Consider the following 23574-nt stretch of genomic DNA (forward strand, 5'->3'; position numbering starts at 1 on the left):
TTGGGCCTGCATGGAGTGGTTATATTTCAAGGTTGTTTCACAGGGGTTACAATGACAGTCCCCAACCCAATCAGGCACCAGGATAAAAGTAGGGACTTAAACAGCACCCCAATTCTTCAGCCTGAGCCATCACATGCTATCAGTCTCCTAATCTTTCCCCGCACCCTAAACTAGGGCTTAGGCAGAGAAAAGGAGGGACAAAGAAATTACATTGCCACCTGAGAAACCTCAGAAGGGAGGACCCAGCCTTAGTTTCTCTCCTCCCAAGTGCAAAATGTGTAAACAGAGTAAACTGAAAAAAAAAGTGCAGTCTATATGGTTCCTCTCCTTGTCCCCTTCAAGGGTAGTATGGAAACAAGCTTGGCTTTTCTATTGCCTAGTTGCTTGCTGAACATAAGGAATGGGTGAAGCATGAAGGAGCCAGTTTCCCTTTATGCACAGCTTTCTAGGGCAGTACTTGGAGTCATTTATTTCCACAGCTGCCAGTGTCCCTAGAGCTGACCAGGCAAATTGGTCAGGGGGTCAATCTCCCTTAAGCCTGACTTAAGGCTGAGACAGCCCCATCTATCTGTTTATTATGTGGTGCATATATATTATTTATATAAATATTTCTCTATGTACAGGGAATAAGAGTGGCTTTCATGGAGGGAGGGAGGCTGGGGGCCGCAAGGCATCAACGCTGTTGGAGTTGTCCAATTCAGTGCTGTCACAGTCTGAGTCCTCAGGATTGGGGCCCTGTGAGGAAGAGTAGAAATGCAATGAGGTGTAGCTCAGCATCTCTCGGCACTACAGATTCCTTCAGGGCCCCTCGCTGGGGTCTTTTTTTAATACAGTGTCTTAGTTTTGTTGCTTCTATGTGTTCAGACCATTTTCCAAGGCACCACACTCCTTTCAGGATCCTTCCTGGCTATAGTTATTAGCTGTCATGCAAGTTAGGTGTCAGGTGCCATACTAGACGCTCTACTACACACATCACATTCCACCTCAAGAATGTTCACTTTCCTTGTAATGGGAGGAAACTGGCTCAAAACCTTGAGTGGCTTGGAAACTACTTTTCTCACCTTTGCAACTGTCTCACAAAAAAGATGTGAAACAACTAGGAACCAGCTCTCCCAGTTTAGTATCTGGTCTTTCTTTTCAACTCACCTGCTCACCTCTGAGTAGGTCTTGGTGTGGGGTGGGCAAGGAGCTTGGTTCAGGGTCAGGAAGCACCTCTGAAGCAGGTGGGTCCAGTGGGATTTCTGAGCCCTGGGAGCACATGTCATCAGACCGCTCATCTGGCCTCTCATCAGTGTTGGTACTGCCAACTTCTGGTGTGCCACTGGGGGAAGGCTCACTAGCGGTACCTTCTTCCCCATCAGATGGATTTTCTGAGCTGAAGGTAGATAGTGACTGGCGCATGTTCAGGCCCTGGGGCCACCTAAATTTTGGGTGGTGGTCACAGCTTGTTCTCCCCTCCGTAGCCCCCAAAAGAAGAATCCCATTAACAGTTTATACTCCACCTCTGGCTAGGTGTCAGCTCTACTTCACTATCCACCTCTCCTTCTTCCTCTTCAGATGAGATCCCGCGTTTCTACAGGGAAGATGGAGGAGACTGGTCAAAAAATGGGAAGAGATTATTAAAAATTACAAAAGGGTACAAAGGAAGTAGGTTAAAATTGATAGTAATGTGGGGCATGATACTTGGGTGCTCAAGGAGAAAAAGGAGAGGTAAAAGCATACCAAAAACATCCCCATACTTTACCTGACTCCTGGTGACTGCAGCCCTGTACAGCAGTGCAGCTGGGGTCAGGTGCTGGGACCCAGCCCGGCTTCCCCGGCCTGTAGTCCCTTCCCTTCCAGTTCCCAGCAACCCCACACCTTCACCAGGTCCTACTGGTGGAGGTGGCTCCCCTTTGGCTCCCCCTGGTGAATCCGGGCTGGTGGAGCCAGGAGCTGAGCCCTCACTTGGAGGAGTATCACCCCGGGGTGGAGGTGGTGAGCCAGGATCCCCAGCTCCCCCTGTTGCTCCCCGACCCCGGGCTCCCAAAGCTGCTGACAGCAGGTCTGGGGATGATGAAGACATCTTTCGGAGTAGAAGGTCATGGTGAAGCCCACGGAGAGCAGGGGGGCAGGCGTCCCAAGCAGAGGGTCCCATGCCTAGTCCCCCTGGGCTTCCTAGTCCTCCAGGTTCATGAGGTGGCAATGCTGCACGAAGCCCAGGCAGGTCCCCGCAGCTGCCCTTGGCGCTGGCCTTGCGGTGACGTGTCTTGCCACGCCGACTTCTTCCTGGTGATGGTGGACCCTTAGGACATCCAGGAAGCCCCACCCCACTTAGGGCTGCATCTAGTTTAGGTAGTAAAGACTCTGTCTTGAGAATATCTGGCCTGGTAAGGGAGTAAAAGTAGAGAGTTGAGATTAGCAAACTTGGACTCAAATTAAGTACCTAAATGGGAACAAGACAATACAAGCCACCTCCAAGTATCCGTGGCCTCTCCAGCATCCCTTCAGTCCTCATGAGCTCAATCCCCACCTTTTGCTATGGGGTGACAGCTTCTGTGGTACGTTTCTCTTCTTGATGAGCTTCTCCATTGTGTTGCCATGCAGGAGGCCCCGGGAAGGGTGTGACTTTAGCAGGCCTGGACACCTTCGCTCTAAAGCCTGTTCCCGCCTAAAGAAACAGGCACATTTTCAGTTGTGCATATAACCAAGAAAGGGGGTCAGTAGCATCAAGCAGTTTTATTAAGACGAGGCTAGGTGTGTAAGGAGGACTGGTAGGCTGACCTGAGCAGTTCTCGCTCCTTAAGTTCCAGCTGCAACATGAGGGCATTCAGTTCCATGTACAGGTTGTTGGCTCTCTCCAGTTTCCTTTCATAGTGTTCCCTGATGTCCAAGGCATGTCTACAAGGACAAGGTTCTGTTAGCCCGTACCCACATAAGGCCAGATGCACAAAGTGGCATGTGAATCTGGAGTTCTTAGCAGTGATGAGAGGCCCTGGTGCTCTCATTGTCTCTACCCCCCTTCCTCTCTGCTTGTTCCCCATGGGGTTCACCTGGTACCATATTGAACCCTGACACTTCATGATGGCCAGTTCCTGCTGTTAATAAAGTCATCTCAAATAGACACACCTTAGCTCCTCCCTCCTCCGCATTACTAGCTCCTCTTCTAGACGGTGTAGACAGGTCCCTTCTGATTTGATCTTTTCAAAATGAAGTTTTACTTCTTCCCGCCACTCTGCCTGGGGATGGAGAGATGTGATGGGTGAGGACTATGTCATTTGACCTTACAGACCTGTGCTCTTTGAGGTTGCCTTGACCACTACAAGCTGGAGCAAAATCCCAGCCTCCTCTCAAAGACTGACATTATCTCAATAAAAAGGGAGTCAGGGATTCATTTTCCTACCCACAGCACACCTGGGACTTAAAGTAAGTCTCCTGGGGTGTGGAAAGCACATCAGCTGAAGCAATGTCCAAATGTAGTAGGATCTGTCGGAATGACGGACGGTTTCGTGGTTTACTATTCCTGAAGAGAGTAGAATTGAGAAGAAATTTAGGAGGAAGTGGAAAGAAATACAACATCCTTTCCCCTATGTGTATTTTAGAGAACCATTTTAGATGATGAAGGAGAAGTGCATGGTCCTAGTTAGCAGTACATTATCAGCATATCAAAGTTGTAGCAGTAAGGAAACCTGTTTAACCTATTTTACTTTTTTGGTGTTTCATTGTAAGGTCTTGCTCTAGCCCAGGCTGACCTGGAATTCACTATGTATAGCTGGCCTTGAACTCAGCAATCCTCCTACCTTGACCTCCTGGTGCTGGGATTAAAGGTGTGCACCACCACCCTTGGCACTAACGACCTGTTTTCTAACTTTTTTTGTGGTGGCACATGCCTTTAATCCCAGTACTTGAGAGGCTGAGGCAGGAAGATGACTGGGTGTTCGAGGCTACCTTGATACTACCTCAAGACAAAACAAAGCTTTTTTGAGTAACGCCATCAAAAGAGACATACATGGGGCTCTTGTATTCTCACTCAAGGAAACAGGTTCTTGTAGCATATCAACATACCTTATTTGTACTTTTTATGTTTTATTTACTTATTTGTTTTTCAAGGAAGGGTCTCACTCTAGCCCAGCTGACCTGGAATTCACTATGTGGCCTTGAACCAATGGTGATCCTTCTAATACTGCCTCCAAAGTGTTTTTTGTTTTTTTAAATACAAACCAGCCAGGTGTCCAGGTGCACACCTTTAATCCCAGCACTCAAGAGGATTGCCTTGAGTTTGAGGCTAACTGAGACTACATAGTGAATTCCTGGTCAGCCTGAGCTAGAGTGAAACCCTACCTCAAAAAGCCAAAAAGGAAAAAACAAAAAGAAAAAATTAGGGCTCTAGAGATGGCTTAGTGGTTTAAGCTCTTGCCTGGGAAGCCTAAGAACCTAGGTTTGATTCCCCAGTACCCAGGAAAGCTAGATTCACAAGTGTTATTTGTGTCTGGAGTTCATTTGCAGTGGCTAGAGGACCTGGCACGCCATTCTCTTATCTGCCTCTTTCTCTCAAATGAATAAAGTACAAAATTTTTTTGTAGCCATGTGTGGTGATGCATGTCTTTAACCCCAGCACTTGGGAAGCAGAGGTAGGAGAGCTGTGAGTTCAAGACCACACTGAGATTACATAGTGAATACCAGGTCAGCTGGGCTAGAATGAGACCCTACCTCGGGGGTGGGGGGGGCAGGAATTGAGAGATGATGGGTATGCCAGGGCTTCTTGCCAGTGTAAAGGAGCACCAGATGCATGAGCTACTTTATGCTTCTGGCTTTACATGGGTACTGGGGTATGGAACTTGGGTCAGAAGAATTTGCAAGCAAGTGCCCTTAACCACTGTGCCATCTCTCCAGTCCCCTGATTTATACTTTTGTGTTGCTCTTTAATAAAACTTCTTGGGCGGAGCATGGTGATGCAGGCCTTTAATCCCAGCACCCAGGAGGCAGAGGTAGTAGGATCACCATAAGTGAGGCCACTCTGAGATTATATAGTGAATTTCAAGTCAGCCTGGGTTAGAGTGAAACCCTGCCTTGAAACAAACAACTTTGGCTGAGGATATGGCTCAGCAGCTTAAAAGGCACTTTCTTGCAAAGCCTGACAGCCCACATTTGATTTCCCAGTACCCACATCAGACCAGATGCACAAAGTAGCAATACTTTGAATTTATTTGCAAGTGGCAGGAGGCCATGGTGTATCTATACTCTTGCTAAAAAAAAATAAAATTAAATTAAAAAATTAAGGGCTGGAGAGATGGCTTAGCAGTTAAGGCACAGGTCTGCAAAGCCTAAGGACCCAGGTTTGATTCTCCAGGTCCCTATAAGCAAGATACACATGGTGGTGCATGCATCTGGAGTTTGCAGTGGCTAGAGGCCCTGGTGCACCCATTCTCTCTCCTTCTCTCTCACTGTCTCAAATAAATAGAATAAAAAAGTACTTTGGGACTGGAGATATGACTTAGCGCCTGGTTAAGGTGCTTGCCTGCGAAGCCTGAGGGTCCAGGTTCAATTCCCCAGTATCTCTGTAAGCTAGATGCACAAGGTGACATGCATCTGGAGTTTATTGCATTGGCTAGAGGCCCTGACGCACCCATTCTCTTTCCCTCTATAGCTCTCAAATAACAAAAAAACTTCCTGCTGTATTACCCCAAAACAACAACAGCAAAAAACTTTGCTGAAATGCTTGATGACAGTAATACTTCCAACTTTCCCCACTGCATTCTAGGTCTATGTGAGGCTAAATCTGTTCAGCTCAGTGATACCTCCTTCCTCTTTCCATGAGCTGTTTGGTACTTCACAGCAATCTAGGATAGCAGGTATCCCCCCGAACTTTACAGATGTGGAAACAGGTTCAGATGGGCTACCACTATGCAAATCTGTCTTTGAATCTAATGTACTCCTGTAGATTAATGGTCAATTCAACACCTCTCAGTTTTCAGTTATATTTCCCTTGGTCCACATCCTGGGTTCTAGTTCTTGGAAAGCTGCATTGAAGAGCTGTGGTCTGCTTTTCCTATTAATGATTCTGGGGCTAGATGTCTGGGTTGCAGGTGCTAGCTCTCCCTCAATACTCCCTTACTCCAACTTTGTTAGGCCCAGTCTCCCAGGCCAGGTCATCCTTACCAGCACTGGCGAAGCAAGATTTTGAAGCCATCTGGACAGCTGGAGGGCACAGGCAGATGGAGACTGTTGCTTCCCACACCCCAGATAATGGCTGAGGAATCTACGTCTTTGTACGGAATCTCACCAGTCAGTAGTTCCCATAACACCACCCCAAAGGACCTGAAGATAAAAGAGAACATTACTCGGGAGGGGGTCCCTCCAGGGATTCCCTAGTTGCTGTCTTATGTATGCTTAAGTCTTGGAAACACCCTACCCCTTGGTGGCCACCCATTATTTTCAGTCCTCAACCAGGGGCTTACCAGATGTCAACCTTCTCAGATACGGGCTCATTGCGAATCACCTCAGGGGCCATCCAGGCTACTGTCCCTGCAAAGGACATCTTGGTGCTCTTGTCACTCAGCTCCTTGGAAGTGCCAAAATCTGAGATCTTCACCACATCGTCGTATGTGATTAGCATGCTGGTAAAGAATGTAGTCAGATGGGGTCCACGCCCTTCCTCACTCCCCCATCTAACATCTGTAGCTGCCTTTCACTGTGACAATGTTTTGAACACCCAAAGGTGACAGGCTCACCATAGCCCTCCCAAGGACTGTCACTTGGAAGTTTTTGAAATAGCCATATGGACCTAGAAGCAGTCAGATGGCCACACTGCCTTTGGTGGGTCACCTACATGCACATTAGCTTCTCCTTGCCTGCCTGCTTGCTTACTCACTTGGGGGACTTGAGGTCTCTGTGGATGATCTTGTGAAGGTGCAGGTAATTCATTCCACCAGCAATGCCCATAGACCAGTCAACAAGCAAGGAGGGGGTGACAGGACGACCAGCCCGCAGCACCTCATACAGTTGGCCTTGGGCACAGAACTCCATGAGGATGCAATAGCAGGGAGCCTGTGTGCAAACACCCCTGAGGGAGAAAAAGTCTGCTGAAAGCCTTGGTCAGTCCAACATCCACCTGATGTGCACCTGGGACACACATTACCACCCATGCCATTTTGGGGTTTCATTTAGGGAAGCATGAGGCAAGTCCTACTTCCCAGGGACCCCCAGGCCTCAGCATAGTCGTTCCAGCCACTGCCCTAGACCTTACTTGAAAGTGATGATGTTGGGGTGTTTCAGCTTTCGCAGGTGCTTGATGTCAGTCTCCTTGAGGTCTCGGACCTTCTTCACAGCCACCTCCTCCCCATGGAAGCGTCCCAGGAAAACAGCACCCTGGGCCCCTGAGCCTACCCACTGCAGATCCATGATTTCCTCAAAGGGGACTTCCCAAAGGTCTGTGGGTAGGAGGTATAGTGCCACAGGCTCAGAACTACATTCAAGGACTTTGTGACACACTCAAGGCCAGTATTGGGATGGTTGAAACAACTCAAGAGTGAGGCAGAAAGTTTACTAAAGCAGGCTGAAAAGACTGGACTTCAGTCAGTGGACTGGGAAGGAAATAGCTGGGTGGCTTTAAAGAAAGCTGGGGGGTGAAGCTCAGTGAGAGTGCCTATCTATTTTGTAGCAGGTAGGAGATCCTGCATGTGATCCCCAGCACCAGAAAAGCAAACAAATGCAACAAACAAAACACTGGGAGTGAAGCTAATCAGACGAGTAAGTGGGCAAGGGAACTAGGTCTGCAGCGGGGCAGGAAGGAACCACTGGGTAAGTTAGGCAGGGCTGCCAACATATCAGGCTTCTTGTTCAAGGCTCACAAGGGTCCTACAGGGGGCCTGGCCTACCTTCCTGCTGTTGCTTGTGCTCTGTCGAGTAGGCCTTGCCAATCATGGTCCAGACGGGGCGCAAGCAGCCAAAGAGACCTTCAAGGAAGCCACTGCCACTCTGGCACTGCAACCTCACCTCGTCAGCTCGAACTCTAGATGCTCGACTCTCAGGTGACCCAGTGGCTCCCCCTGGGCCACTTGCATCCTGCTCATGTAGCTGCAGGACACTGTTGGCAAAAGGCTCAGGAGGCGGCTCTCCACCTGGGGAGGGACTGGGCCCACCCCCACTCTGCCCACCCAGAGGCACAACATCGCGAAGCACACACTGGGTAGGTGTCAGGTCCTTCTCAGGGGTGCAGTCTGAAGTGTCAGGGTCCAGCTTGCGCATGGATGCCTCACTTAGTGTAGACACAAAGCCCCCAAAGGAAGGGGAGGGTGTGCGGGTCTCATGGAGGCAGGCCATAGCCTCCGGGTGGCGTGGGGCTGAGCAGCAGGCCCTGTGAGAATGAAGGAGGGAGGTGCCATCAGAGGGGCAACCTGGAAAGCTTGTTGCAGAGAGAGTTGAAAGTTGGGGGCTGGAGGGGTGGCTTAGTGGTTAAGGCGTTTGCCTGCAAAACCAAAGGACCCATGTTCAGTTCTCCAGGACCCACATTAGCCAGATGCACAGGAGGCAGATGCTTCTGGAGTTTGCAGTGGCTGGAGGACCTGCCCTCCACCTTTGTCAAGTAAGTAAATAAAAGTAAAAATATTTAAAAAAAGAAAGTTGGTCCACTCTCAGTTATCCTTCATGGGAAACCTGGTGTACATTGACTTCTCAGGCATCTATTAGCAATCTTAAGCACTACTCTGGAATATATGTAACATATTTAAAAAATTTTTTACTTGCGGGCTGGGGAGATGGCTTAGCCGTTAAGCACTTGCCTGTGAAGCCTAAGGACCCTGGTTCGAGGCTCCATTCCCCAGGACCCATGTTAGCCAGATGCACAAAGGGGGTGCTTGCATCTAGACTTCGTTTGCAGTGGCTGGAGGCCCTGATGCACCCTTTCTTTCTTTCTTTCCTTCCTTCCCTCCTTCCTTCCTTCCTTTCTCTCCCTGCCTTTTTCTCTCTGTCACTCTCAAATAAATAAATTAAAAAAAATTTTTATTTGAGAAAATGCATGAGCCAGGGCCTCCAGCCACTGCACACAAACGCCAGATGAATGTGCCACCTAGTGCATCTTGCTTATGTGGGTACTGGGGGATTGAACCTTGGTCCTTAGGCTTTGCAGTCAAGTGCCTTAACTGCTGAGGCATCTCTATGAACCTGCTCCCCTTTTTTTGAGGTAGGGTCTCACTAGCCTGGGTTGATCTGGAACTTACTCTGTAGTCCCAAGCTGGCCTCAAACTCACTGTGATCCTCCTACCTCTGCCTCCCAAATGCTGGGATTAAAAGTGTACACCAGAACACTTGGCCTATGTAACATAATTATCATTCACAGGTTGACACAATGGCAGTCCCACTCAGATGCTAATAAAATGAAATCCACAGAGGTGGTTGAGAGCACTTTCTGAGCTTGGGAGATGGCCCAGTAGTTAAAGGTACTTGCTTGCAGAGCTTGCTGGTCCAGGTTCAATTCCCCAGCACCAACATAAAGGCAGACCAAAAAGTGGTTCTGTGTCTGGCATTCATTTGCAGTGACAAAAGACCTGGGCACACCCATACATACACGCACATGTATGTGCACACACAAATAAAAATTAAAGAACCAGGGCTGGAGAAATGTCTTAGTGGTTATGGCACTTGTCTGCAAATCCAAAGGACCCAAATAAAACAGATGCACAAGGGGGTGCATGTATCTGGAGTTTGTTTGCAGTGGCACACCCATTCTCTCCCTCCCTATTTCTCTTTCTCTCTCAAATAAATAAAGAAAAATAAAATACTTTTAAAAAGTTTAAAGAACCAAAACAAAACGGTTAGAGAAATAGATCGGCAGTTAAGGTGCTTGCCTGCAAAGCCTAAGGACCCAGGTTTGACTCCCCAGAACCCACCCAAGTCAGACACACAAGGTGATGCATGCACACAAGGTGGTGCACACATGTGGAGTTTGACTGCAGTGGCTGAGGCCCTGGTGTACCAATTCTCTCTCTCTCTCACACACACACATACACACACACACACACACACACACACACACAAATAAACAAAAGCCAGGCATGATGCACGCCTTTAACCCCAGCCCTTGGGAGGCAGAGGTAGGAGGATAGTCATGAGTTCAAGGCCACCCTGAGACTACATATTGAATTTCAAGTCAGCCTGGACTATAATGAGACCATACCTTGAAAAAACAAAATAAGTAAATCTGTAAATAAATAAAAACCAATAAAAATAAATAAATACCAAAGCAAAGAAACCAACTACAGATGTAACAGCCTAGTCCACATCTCTGTGCACACTTTGATGCAGAGGCAGCATATGTTTCTTTCAACTGAGGCTCACAGGTGCACACAGATGTCATATGAAAGTTGGACACCTTTACTTTGTTTCAACCTCAAGCACACAGTAGCAATATACCTAGATCTCTCTCACATTAAAGCATACATATACTGGTAGACCTTTCATACAAGCACCTTCAAAATGATGCTCCTTGGGCTGGAGAGATGGCTTAGCGGTTAAGCGCTTGCCTGTGAAGCCTAAGGACCCCATTCGAGGCTCGGTTCCCCAGGTCCCATGTTAGCCAGATGCACAAGGGGGCGCACGCGTCTGGAGTTTGTTTGCAGAGGCTGGAAGCCCTGGCACGCCCATTCTCTCTCTCTCTCTGTATCTGTCTTTCTCTCTGTGTCTGTCGCTCTCAAATAAATAAATTAAAAAAAAAAAAAAAAAAAAAGAAGAATGCTTTAAAAAAAAATGATGCTCCTAGGCCTCCCTAGTCACTGAAGCACTCTCAGGGGCACTCATATCTGGACCATTCTTGCAGTGCTCACAGCACATACCCAGATCTCTCCAAAGATAAGTGAACCCACAGTTTACAAAGTTCTAACCACAAAGTTCTACTTTATACCTCCGCACATTGGTAATAAAGGCAGAACGGTCCAAATGGGCCTAGGAAGCTGTAGCTTACTGACTCATCCTCCTGAGCTCTCCCATCAGCAGCTCCTCCCTAAGGGCCAAGAGAGAGCCCATTTCTTCTTTCTACTGCCCTACTTGCATCTCCCTAAACTGAGATTCAGCTTCCCAAGAAATGGAAGTTTGTCCAAATTTATATCTCAGTGCTATTTAAAAAGTAACCCAGGGGCTAGAGAAATGGCTTAGGAGTCAAGGCACTTGCCTGCAAAGCCAAAGAACCAAGGTTTGATTTCCCAGGACCCATGTAAGCCAGATGCACAAGGTGATGCATGCGTTTGGATTTAAAGAAAAAGAAAAATCAACAAGGGCTGGAGAGATGGCTTTGGTTAAAGCACTTGCTAGCATGTCCTATCGGCGTGAGTTCAATTCCCCAGTACCCACATAAGTCAAATGCACATAGTGGTAGTTGCGTTGGGTTCCTTTGCAGCAGCAGGAGGCTCTGGTTGTACCCTGCCCTTTGGAAATAAATTAAAAAAATTTTTGGGGGGGTCAGGAGTGGTGGCACATCCCTTTAGTCCCAGCACTTGGGAGGCAGAGGTAGGAAGACTGCAGTGACTTCAAGGCTACCCTGATACAATATAGTGGGTTCCAGTTCAGTCTGGGCTAGAGCAAGACCCTTCCTCAAAAAAACCCAACCAAACAAACAAATAAAAAAAAGAGCAACTATTAAAAGCCATTAAGTCCTAAGCCAGGTGTGTTGGCTCACATTTTATAATCCCCGCACTCAGGGAGCTGAGGCAATTGTATTTCTATGATTTCAAGGACAACCTGGTGTGTATAGTGAGTTCAAGGCAGTTTGGGCTACAACGTGAGAGCCTGTTTTAAAAAAAAATCACTACCAGCCAGTCATGGTGGCACATACCCTTAATCCTAGCACTTGGGGGGGGGGTGGAAGCAGGAGAAATGCTGTGAGTTCAAGGTCAGCCTGAGACTACAAAGTAAATTCCAGACCATTCTGGGTTAGAGCAAGAGCCTACCATGAAATACTGAAACAACAAAAAACCAAATTAAACCAAACCAAAACAAAAACATCCTCACAAATCCTGGAGTTGGGAATGTAGCTCCATTGATAGAGTGCTTGCCTAGCATAGCCCTGGAGTTTTCAATAACAAACAAACAATACAAACAAGCAAAAAGACGACTTATTTGGGAGATAGAGGAAGAGGCAGAGAGAATGGGTATGTCAGGGCCTCTAACCATTGCAAATGAACTCCAGACACATGGCCAGCCACCTTGTGCATCCAGCTTTATGTGGGTACTGAGGAATTGAACTAGTCCTTTGAAAGCTCTGGATTTGATTCACTGTAAGCTAGGTGTAGTGGTGTACACTTGTAATTCCAGCACTCTGAAAGCAGAGGCAGGGAGGGCAGAAGTTCAAGGCAGGCATAGATATAAGAGACCCTGTCTCAAAATAAATAAAATAGTCCATCTGGGCTATGTGGTACACACCCATTATTCCAACACTCAAACAAAAACAAGCATACATAGCCAACACCTTTAATCCCAGTACTCGGAAGAGGTAGGAGGATCGCTGTGAGTTTGAGGCCACCCTGAGACTACATAGTGAATTCCAGGTCAGCCTGAACTAGAGTGAGATCCTACCTCAGAAAAACAAAAAAACCAAAACCAGAGCTGGAGAGATGGCTTAGCGGTTAAGCGCTTGCCTGTGAAGCCTAAGGACCCCGGTTCAAGGCTCGGTTCCCCAGGTCCCATGTTAGCCAGATGCACAAGGGGGCGCACGCGTCTGGAGTTCGTTTGCAGTGGCTGGAAGCCCTGGCGCGCCCATTCTCTCTCTCTCCCTCTATCTGTCTTTCTCTCTGTGTCTGTCGCTCTCAAATAAATAAATAAAAAATGAACAACAACAAAAAAAACCCCAAGCACACAAACTAGCATAAGGTCCTGGGTTCAATCTCTAGCCGGCACCAGAAAAAGAACCACAACAGAGGCTCAGAAGATGGTTCAGTGGATATACTCTGGCTACTAATGCTGGAGTATTCAAGTTCCTCAGACATGGAAACCCAAACATGGAAAGATTTAAATCAGGGTTGTGGAGATGGCTCAATGGTTAAAGGTGCTTTCTTGCACAAATGACAGAGGACACAGAGGGCTTCTGTAATTTCAGCATACTGCCACTGCTACTAAAAGTGATGGGAAGTGGAGACAGGAGAATCTCCCAGAAGCTAGAAGCGAGAGTAGCAAGGAAAAGCAGAGCAAGAATCCAGAGTGAGCCAGGTGTGGTGGCACATGCCTTTAATCCCAGCACTTGGGAGACAGAGATAGGAGGACCAAAGACAGGAGTTAAAGGCCACCCTGAGACTATAGTGAATTCCAGGTCAGCCTGGGCTAGAGAGTGAGACCCTACCTCAAAAAAAAAAAAAAAAAAAAAAAATCCAGAGTGAGAAACTGCCTCAAAGAATTAGACAGGCAAAGACTGACCAGAAAGTTGTCCTCTAATCTGTACATGCGTGCCATGGTGCAAGTGTGCTCACACTCACACACACATGTGGATGGGCACACACACACACAAGTAAGTTATAAAAACAGCTAATCGGGTGTGGTGGTGCACTCCTTTAATCCCAGTTCTCGGGAGGCAGAGGTAGGTGGATTGCCATGAGTTCAAGGCTACCCTGAGAATACATAGTGAACTCCAGGTCAGCCTCAGCTAGAGCGAGACCCTACCTTGGAAAATCAAACACAAAAAACTCAGCAACAACAAAGCCCGATCTTAGACTTGGTTCTGCCATTTAATGACTGAGCAACCTCAGGCAAATTCTAGTTGAGCTCTTACTTCTCCAGCTGCACACAGGGCTGAACTACCTGTCATCCAGGCACAGCAAACTTTCCTGCCTTTTCAAGCTAGTCTAGAACTTGACACCAAGAGTCATGCTGTTCCACCTGCAGTCTAGTTGATTATCAAATCATGAGATTTGAAGACTCCTGACAGTAAGAATCCCTCTAATGATCCCTTAATCCGGTCTTTCCTCTGTCTCTGCAGTAGTCTCCAGGGCACGACTGCCATGCATTTTACTTTTTTGTTTAATTTTGGAGGTAGAGGCTCACTCTAGCCCAAGCTGACCTCGAACTCATGGCAATTACAGGCGTCCTGTGCCACCACACCCGGCTGCCATGCATTTTTTGGTTTTTTTTTCGAGGTAGGGTCTCCTTGTAGCTTAGGCTGACCTGGAATTCACTATGTAGTCTCAGGGTGGCCTTGAACTCCTACCTTGGTGATCCTCCTACCTCTGCCTCCCAAGTGCTGGGATTAAAGGTGGGCGCCTCCATGCCAGCTGCCATGCATTCTTAATCATATTGTGTGAGATAAAAACCTGACCCACTCTCATTCTGTCTTCTCTAGTCTCCTATTACTACTTTCCTTGAAATTTTACTAGTTTTTAATCACCTGGTCTACAATAAATTCCTCTTAAATCAGCTCCAAGTTCTCCCCCCATTCCTACCCAGCTTCAGAAGGACCTGAAATACAACTGCTTCAAGCCCTTATGTGGCCCACTACCCTTTATCCAGTAATCTCCATCTCCACTGCTGTTAATATCTGGTCTGGCGTGACACCCACCTATACTTAAAGCTTCTGAACCAGGGTGCTGCATGGCAAAGTTAACTTTCATGAAAGGTTTACCTATATGTCACCCTCTGGTATGAGTGTATAAGTATGGCCACTAATCAATCTATTAGGCGGCAGGGCTAGGGATGGAACTCAGTTAGTACAGTGCTTGCCTAGCACACACAAAGCCTTGCGTTTCAATTACCAGCACTGCATAAACAATGGTGGCCCACTCTGTAATCCCAGGGACTCAGTAGGTGGAGGCAGGGAGGATCTTAAATTCAAGGTCATCCTTGGCTACAAAGTGAGTTCTAGGTCAGTCTGGGCTATATTGTGAGGCAGTGGGCATGGCTAGCTGCATTTTACAACTTCGGCACACGCACAGAAGCACTAAGTAACCTGCTGGTGGCGCCACGACTAATGAAGTAACTCAAACTTACCCTCAGGCACGTGCTATGCCTAGCCTGCACTTCTGGTCTCTGGCCTCTTCATGCTGGAGGATATCGCCTCTTCCGCGCTGGCACAGCCCTCGGGTGCTACCCTGTTCGTGGCTCCCACCCGGCTTCCAGTAGCACCCGGCGCAGGAAGGCACTGGGTGAGGTGGAAGCACTGCTCTTGCCACCCCAGGGCCGCGTCTATTACAGATCTCTCAACTCCCTCCATCCTCACAGCCTAGTAACGGAGGCATTATTGGTCCTCTTAGGTTCTAGGAAAAAAAACTGAAGCCCAGAAACCGGAAATCATACTCGAGTTCAGCCTCTGAATCCCCAACACGGAGACGTTTGGGGGAGAGGGAGAGAGACAATTACAGTCGAACATGGGCCAAACGTGCCAATACCATGGTGGAGAATTTCTCCAGGACCCCCAAAGCTTCGGCCGGCCGCCCAGCCGCGGGACCAAGGCTGGGAAGGAGGGTGAGCGGGACCTCGGCGGGCGTCCGCCACCAGTAATGGACCCCCAGCCCCCGCAAGCTCAAGTCAGGACCATTCAGAGGAGAGGAAGGGGTTACGGCCGCCGCCCCCACCTTCCCTCCCTCCCCTCCTCCTTCCTTCCCAGCCGTCACGTGGCGTGGGGCCGGGGGCTCGGCCGCGGAGGAGGGTGGGGGAAGGGAGGGCACGGTGGGCTGGGGGAAGTGCCGGGCGCTGCGGCGTAACCATGACGACTAGGCCCATGGCGGCGTGTGAAGTCACCGAGACAAGATTAGCCCAGGGTCACGTGAGCGGCGCGCGGGGGCGGGGCCGCGCCTGAGCACTCCCCTGACCTGGCGAGGCGCAGGTGGCGGGTCCCCGGATGCTTCCCAGGATGTAGGTGCAGATCCAAGGTCGGTCCCTTTAGCTCGTACCTACCTCCGACCTGCACACATTCGGCTGGGGCATCAGATGGAGTGAAAGCGGCTGGTGGTGGAGGGAGAGGACTCATGAGGCTGGCTTTGGGGGGTGCAGGACCAGAGAAGGAAAGCAGAAAATGGAGACAGGGAGGCAGGGACGAGCAGTGGAGAGTCTATCTAAGGGACAGGTCAACACCACCACACCTGGAGAAGCTGGCCTGACAAGCCGGCTTGGAAAAGCAGAGAAAATGGGGATGAAAGGGAGCCGAGAAACACACGTTACTTTCTCCCTCCCCAGTGACCACGTCCTATCAAGAAGTCCAGCCTTCAGTACCACACCACGAAGCTTTATGAAGGAAATTTTCAACCCTCTGGTTGGCAGCTAGGGTTAGGCATAGAGAGGAGGGCGCACTTCGAGACACTTGCAGCCCAGCCTCCTTCAGCCCACAGAGGCCTCCCTGGGGCCCTGGTGGTAACCATGGCCAGCGGCTGGGGAGGAAAGTCTTTCCACCTGCTCACCTTTTAGGGCAGTGGAAATGGATGGAGCAGCAAGATATAAGACCCAGAAAAAGGGGTATTTAGCCAGGCTCAGTGTACCCGACTCCATCCTGGGGCTAATGACAGCTCTTCCAGGCTGACCTAAAGACAAGGGGCCCCAGGGAGCCATGGAACTGGAGATTCCTCTTTCCCATAAACACCACTCTTTGCTTCCTTTAGTCCTGACCTGCCATCTGTGTCTCACTGCCCCCCAGCTGGGCCTTGGCGCCAGGGCTTTGGGGGGGGCGGTGGTTATCAGACTAGGAGCCCCAGGCCCAGACATTTGGTCACTTGGGGGAGGGGTGCTGTCTCCCTGGCCATGAATTATGCAGAGCCTGGGAGGGGGAAGGTAGGGGTAGGGGGGGTGTGTCAATCATTCTGTTAACCACAAGTTGGAAAGGTTGACTGTGCATCTGCCTCAGACTCTGAAAGTTCACAGCAGCCGTAGGTCTGTCAAGGGAAGAGCTGCAGAGACTCAGCTCCCCTCTGCTGGCGGGTTCCAAAGACTCCACAAGAAGGCCACAGAATGGGGGCCATAGGTCATCTCCCACTATTCCTCCTGGGTTCTCCAGTCTAAGAGCTCATGTTGCAAGTGAACCCTGTGAGTTCTCTCTAGCTCGGCTGCTCCAACAGCAGAATCTCTATGGCCAGTGGCTTGCCTGTTGGCCAGTTCTGGCAGCTTCACTCAGGCATGGCCATTTGTCTGTGCCTTCCTTGGGTGCTCACACTGAGGGCCCTCTTCTGGCCTGGACCTCATTTTCCTCTTAGGATGAAACGAAGCCTCCCTTCTCTCTGAGCTGGGCTGAGGAGGGTCAAATGACCCTGACTTAGGAATCCTGGTAAGGCACTGTGACCCCTGTGAGATGGAGGACTGATGGAGTACAGCTGTGCCTCCTGCCTGGCTACTGACTGCTTTAAATTGCCTTTGGACAGGAATGCTAAGACGGAAAGAGCTGTCACTTTCAGGGCCCTCCCCTGAGAGCTGGGAGAACTGAGGTCCTCATCCTTTGCCAGTCAGGCCCTGATGGTCTTACTGCCACACTTCTCACAGAAAGGTGGCCAGTGCTGCTTGAGAGAAAAGCCAGCTGTGAACTTGAAGGGAGCAGAGCTAGTTTGGTGGCCCTGCCTGGTCTCTTGAACTGGGAGGACTCTCAAACGCCACCCTAGCCTTACACGAGAAGGGTTAAGTAAGGAGGAGGTAGAGTGCAGTAAGCCAGGCCTGCCTCCTGGCTCTTTCTGGCTGGCTGGACACTAGGTCTTTATGGGTGCTGGAGAGGCGTCTGACCAGAAAGAGAACTGATCTCTGTTCTGTTTCCCCAGGACCCATGGTGACTTTAGGTTCCGGAGGTCACCTGGTAGTGTTCTTCCCTCCACCACATCAGCCATCCTGCAGACGTTTCCCCTCACTGTGCAGGGAGGCCCTGGTGCTCTGTGCCCTGTCCTCACCTTGGACCCATTCACTTTGGGGGTTTATTCAACCAAACAGCATTACCACTACACCCCTCTGGTGATGGGGTGATGGAATGAGGGCTTGGCTTTGCCCTCAGGCTTGCACATGGAGGTCCCAGGAGGAGTGGGGAGCAGGAGCAGTCAGGTAGGCCTGGAAGAAGCTGAGTATGCGTCAACAAAAGCCGGCTCTGCATTTAAAAGTAGTTGAAAGGAGCCAGGTATATGCTTGTGGCATATGCCTGTAAGGTCACTACTCAGAGGCTGAGGTAGGAGGATCTCAAGTTCAAGGACACACTGGGCTACATAGTGAGACCCAGTCCCCCTCCCCTCCAAAAAAAATCTGAAAGGTATAACCATTTTTAGGTAGGTATGACTATGGATATTTTAATTTTCTTCTTTTTAAAAAAAATATTTTACTTTTATTCACTTAGTTACTTGAGAGGTAGAGGGAGAGAGAAATGGGTACACAAACCCCAAATGCATGTGCCACCATGTGTCCTCGAGAATCAAACCTGGGTCCTTTGGCTTTATAGGCAAGTGCCTTAACTGCTAAGCCACCTCTCCAGCCCTTTTTTTTTTTTTTTTTTTTTTGAGGTAGAGTCTTGCTCTAGCCTAGGCTGACCTGGAATTCAGTATGTGGTGGTATGTGATCTCAGGGTGGCCTCCAACTCATAGCTATCCTCCTACCTCTGCTATAGCCCATGCTGACCTGGAATTCACTATGTAGTCTCAAAGTGGCCTTGAATGAACTCACAGTGACTCCTATCCCAGCCTCCCCCAACCATGCCTCCCCTCCAGACAGAGAGTGGAGAGGGAGACACTGCAAACAGACTCCAGACTCATGCACCACTTTGTGCATCTGGCACAAAGTGGCTAAGGAATTGAATTTGGATGGTTAGGACTTTGCAGTCAAGTGTCTTAATGCTGAGCCATCTCCAGCCCCCAAATATTTTTTTTTAAGTTAGGGTTCACCCTATCCCAGGCTTCCTGGAACTCAAGGTGATCTTCTTACCTCAGCCTCCAAAATGCAGTGATTAAAGGCCTATGCCACCATGATGGCCTGGATATTTCAATTTTCTTATCTTCTGTCTCCTTCCTTTCCTTTCTTTCCTTCGTTTTGATTTTATGAGACTGGGTTTAATGTAACCCAGGCTAGTCTTGAAATTCCTGATTCCCTGCCTCTGCCTCATGAGTGCTGGGATTATATATTTGCATTATGGTTACACTTGGATCATCAATTTTCTTCTTATGGCTTATCCTTATTTTCTAGTATTTAAAATATTTTCATTTACTTAGTTGCATGTATGTTATGTGTATGTTGGCACACCAGGGTCTTACTGTTGCACACAAACACCAGATGCTTGTGGCATGTTTTACATCTGGGTTTATCTGGGCATTGGGAAATTGAACCCAAGCCAACAGGCATTGCAAACAAGAGCTTTAACCACTAAACCATCTCCCAGCCCTTTACTAGTATTTCAATAACAATTTTGAGCTGGGCATGGTGGTGCACAGCTTTAATCCCAGCACTCAGGAGGCAGAGGTAGGAGGATCACTATGAGTTCAAGGCCATCCTGAGATGACATAGTAAATTCAGGTCAGCTTGGACTAGAGCGAGACCCTACCTTGAAAACCCACAATAATAATTTTTAATTTCTTTTACTTTTTTTTTTTTTTAATTCAGAGCATCATGTAATCAGGCTGGCCAAGAATTCCAATATAGTTATGGATAACCTTGAACTCCTGATTCTCATGCCCCCTCCCAAGTGCTGGGATTACAGCTGTACATCACCTCCTTGGTTTATATATTGGGGATCAAACCAAGGGCTTCATGCATGCTACACTAGCACTCTACCAACTGAGCTAGGCCTTCAGCCTTTAAACTACAAAAAAGTTAATATAATTTGTGGATCATCTATCCATTCCTGTCCCCAGGCTTAGCAGAACTGTGTGGTAAAGGATGGAGGGAGGGTTACCATGGGGGAAGACATGGACCTCAGCATCAGAGATCCTGGTTGGAGTGTTATTTCTGTTCCTGACCAGGTGGGTGACCTGCAGTGCTGGACTTCCTAACAAATCTGTCTCTTCACCGCTAGCTGGGGAAAGTAGCACCTATGTCAGGCCTTCTTCTATGGTGTGGTGGTTAAGAACAGGCTGGTGACACAGTCCTGGCTTCAAGTTGAAGTGGTAGCAGTTGTTGCATGTTACCCTGTTTTGGGTGAGTGGTATACATGCATATTCTTGTGTGTGCACATGTATGCAGGTGCCTGGGAAGGCCAGATGACATCATGTGTCCCCCTCAATCTCTCTCTACCTTATTTATTTATTTACTTATTTATGTTTTTGTTTTTGGAGGTAAGGTCTCACTCTGGCCCAGGCTGACCTGGAATTAACTCTGTCATCTCAGGGTGGCCTTGAACTCATGGTGATCCTCCTACTTCTGCCTCCTGAGTGCTGGGATCAAAGGTGTGTGCCACCACGCCTGGCTCTCTACCTTATTTATTGAGAGAGGGTCTCTCACTCAACCCAGAACTGACTGTTTCTGCTAGTCTAGCTAGCCATCTTGCCTTAGGGACTTGCCTGTCTCTGCCTCCCAACATTACAGAGGTCTTCTCCCCAACTCAGTATTTACATAGGTGCTGAGGATCCAAACTTTGTTCCTCATTCTTGTGCAGCAAGTACTTGACCCACTGTGCCTTCTCTCTAGCTCTGTCTTGGTTTTTGAGACAGGGCTGTCTCACAATGTGGTTAAGGCTGACCTAGTACTCTTGATCTTCCTGACTTATCTCCAGTTCATTGATTACTGGCATGTACCACCATGGCAGGCTGTTTGGTTTCAAATGAGTTTCAGTCTCCTCCTAAAGCAGAGACGATGATAACATGGTATAACTTAATCTTGATATACACATTATTGAAATAACCAACATAAAGTTCTTGGCCCAGTACTTGGCACACAGGATGGATATGTCCCCCCCAACCCCGCCAAAATGCAGACAGGCTGGAGAGAGAGTGGTTAAGGTGCTTGCCTGTGAAGCTTAAGGACTCAGGTTCAATTCCCCAGGTCCCACATAAGCCAGATGCACAAGGTGGCACATGCATCTGGAGTTCATTTCCAGTGGCTGGAGGCCATGGTGTGCCCATTCTCTTTCTCTCTCTCTCAAATATTTTTTTTTTAATGCAGCCATCATGCAAACAGTGCTTAACAAGTATGAAGTACAAAAGGTCTTTGTTTTGTTTGAGACAGGGTCTCACGTAGCCCAAGCTGGCCTTGAATGTGCTATGTAGCTGAGGATGACCTTGAATTCCTCATTTGCCAGTCTTTACCTCCCAAGTTCTGGGATTACAGATGTGTGCCATCATGCCCAGCTGATAAGCTTTTTGTTGTTGTTTTTGAAGTAGGGACTTAACTTTAGCCCAAGCTGGCCTGGAACTCATGGTGATCCTTCTACCTCAACCTTCTGAGTGCAAGTTCTAAAGATGTGAGCCACCACACCTGGCAGGTAGGATATGTTTTTTACAAGTATGATTTCCTTTATTTTCCTCAAAACAAGAGGCAATGAGAGAGCACAGGAGGAAAGGGTGGGGGGAAGAGCAAAGAAAGAAGAAAGCAGCCAGGCATAGTGGAACAGGCCTATAATCTCAGCTATTCCAGAGGCTGAGGTAGGAGGACTGAAAGTTCAAGGCATTTGTAGGCAGCTTAGTGGAGACCCTGTGTCAAAACAAAACTTAGAACAGAGCTGGTGATGTAGTTTGGTGGGAGACAGTTTGCCAAGCATATGCAAGGCTCTAGGATCAATTTCCAGTATGAGGAAGAGGGGAGAGGAGGAAGACAGACAGAAAAAGGAAGAAGCAGCCACCAGAAGGCAGGGGACTGTCCTCTGGAGCTCCTCACTATGCTCTGGAAAGTGTCACTGCTTTCCCAGTACACACATGATCCCAGTCTTTCTGGGAGCAAATGAACAGGACAGAGCAGGCTCTGTGGCCAATCCTTCCTGAAGCTTTCCTGTTTTCTACTGACATACTTTCAATAGGATCTTCCTTGTGCCTCTGCAGCGACTTCCAAAAGGGCTGGTTCCCTGTCCCCTCTAGCTCTTTAGGTTATAGGAAGCAGAGGGGTAGAAGTGGGCACTAGAACTTAGGGGTCCTGTATCACATAATTTTCAGGTAGGAACTGAGGAGCAGCAACTGCCTTGTAGAAGGGTTAGGCCACCCTCAGTTGTGACGAAGTCTAGGAAATCCTGAACCATCTCGTCCCTCCCACCTCTCATCTCCTGTACCTATCACTGTGTTGTGGGCTTTCACATGTACTAGCCTTGGGTTCTCCCTAGCATCTTGGCAGTCAACAATGAGCAGGGACAGTTTGAGACACATACCTTTTCCTCCTTAAATGTGAAACAGGAGGGGCAGGACCCTTGAACTCAAGAGAAACTTTGTTGTCTAGACATTAAGCTCAGAAACTGTTTGGGCCCTTCCTTTCCTGAATCCTTTTTGACAGCTTGAGTTTAGGATGACGTTCTGGCTGAATACCTCGGCTCCCAGAGCAATGGAGGCAGCCTGGAGAGTTGGGGAAAGGTTTGGAGGGACTATGAGGTGACTTGAGGGGACATGGGTTGGAGTTGAGGAGACCTCATTACAGTCCCTCCTGGCTGAAGGCCAAAGTGGCAGCAGACAGGGAGCTACAAAGACCTACAAGGTATGACTCCTACCTGCATTCCTCTCACTGCCTGTGGAGCCCAAGCCCCTTACTATACCATCTCTCAGTCAAGGGCTAGGGTACCAGCATAGGAAACCAAGGAGTCTGGGGAGTGAGGAAAGGGTGGAGGTTCTTGAAGGCCTGACCTGGAAAATGGGTTATGGGAGCCACAGGAGGGGACAGAGAGGAGGACAGCCACTCACAAATGGAAGAGGAAGATGCAACAGCTGGATGGTAAGGGATGCCACAGCTGGAGGGGAATAGGAGCATCACAGATGGAAGGAGAGGGGAACCCTCGCCAAGGCATGCAATAGCAGGTGCCACCGTAATCTTCAGGTGGAGCCCGCTAGGTGTGCATGTGTGGGGGAGGGGTAGGCAGTGGATACCTAAGGCCTATCCCTTCCTTCCCTGCCCTGGAGGGGGCCACAACTCTCCTTCCCTCTCCATCTGGAGGGTGAGCCAGAGAAGGGAATATGCTTTTTGCCTGCTGTCCTTTAAGTCTGACCCCAGCCCCTCTCTACCCCACACATCCATCACAGCTCTAGAGGCTCTTCATCTCCAGGCTGGGCCGCAGCATCCCCCAGCTCTGTTCCCCTCCTTCTCATCTCCAGGCGTCGGGTCCAGGTCCCTAGTTCCTCCATCCGCACGGCCTCTGCATCCTCACGTCACCTCCTCCCCAACCACGCCACATCTGTATGCCGACCTTCCACCCCCGGATCCCAAGACCCGGACCCATCCCTGCCACCCCCCCCCCCCCATCCCCACAACTCGGCCAAGCTCTCACCTCGGGGGCTCCGCGGCCGCAGCACAAAAGGCGGCGCTGCTGCAGCTCCGCTCCGGATGCTGCTCCCGCCTCCTCCTCCTTCTCCTCCTCCTTCCCTCCTCCCCCCCGCTGCCCTCGACCGGACCTGGGGCGCTGTCACCGGCGATGCTTGTGCGGAGTCCAGGTGTACGAGCGTCAGCCCGAGCTGTCTACCCCTACCCCCGACTCGTAGCCCGGTCCCCACTCGGCTTGAACTCCCGCTCCTTCTAAGGCCCCCGCCCCTGGCCCCCCGGGACGGACACGCC

The 23574-nt window shown here is 49.2% G+C and overlaps 1 protein-coding gene across 3 annotated transcripts; it reads right to left on the reverse strand.

Moving 5' to 3' along the window:
- Window positions 1-23381, reverse strand: Map3k12 (mitogen-activated protein kinase kinase kinase 12). Of its 3 annotated transcripts, none has more exons than XM_045152762.1 (14): window positions 23291-23381; window positions 7857-8335; window positions 7226-7409; window positions 6851-7042; window positions 6438-6596; window positions 6139-6297; window positions 3394-3502; window positions 3109-3218; window positions 2764-2880; window positions 2513-2650; window positions 1745-2366; window positions 1503-1573; window positions 1147-1420; window positions 1-735 (listed from the first exon to the last, which is right to left on the reverse strand). In XM_045152762.1, the coding sequence occupies exons 2-14, from the start codon at window positions 8299-8301 to the stop codon at window positions 640-642; spliced, it is 2676 nt and encodes an 891-aa protein (XP_045008697.1). In that variant the 5' UTR covers window positions 8302-8335; window positions 23291-23381; the 3' UTR covers window positions 1-639. The 3 variants fall into 3 exon arrangements, with proteins under 3 accessions (XP_045008697.1, XP_045008698.1, XP_045008696.1); XM_045152763.1 differs by lacking the exon at window positions 23291-23381 and adding an exon at window positions 14941-15493 and having other exon boundaries at window positions 1155-1420; XM_045152761.1 differs by lacking the exon at window positions 23291-23381 and adding an exon at window positions 14941-15493.
- Between the last annotated feature and the right edge of the window lie 193 nt (window positions 23382-23574).

Source organism: Jaculus jaculus, chromosome 6, assembly GCF_020740685.1.
Source record: "Jaculus jaculus isolate mJacJac1 chromosome 6, mJacJac1.mat.Y.cur, whole genome shotgun sequence".
Taxonomy (NCBI): Eukaryota; Metazoa; Chordata; class Mammalia; order Rodentia; family Dipodidae; genus Jaculus; species Jaculus jaculus.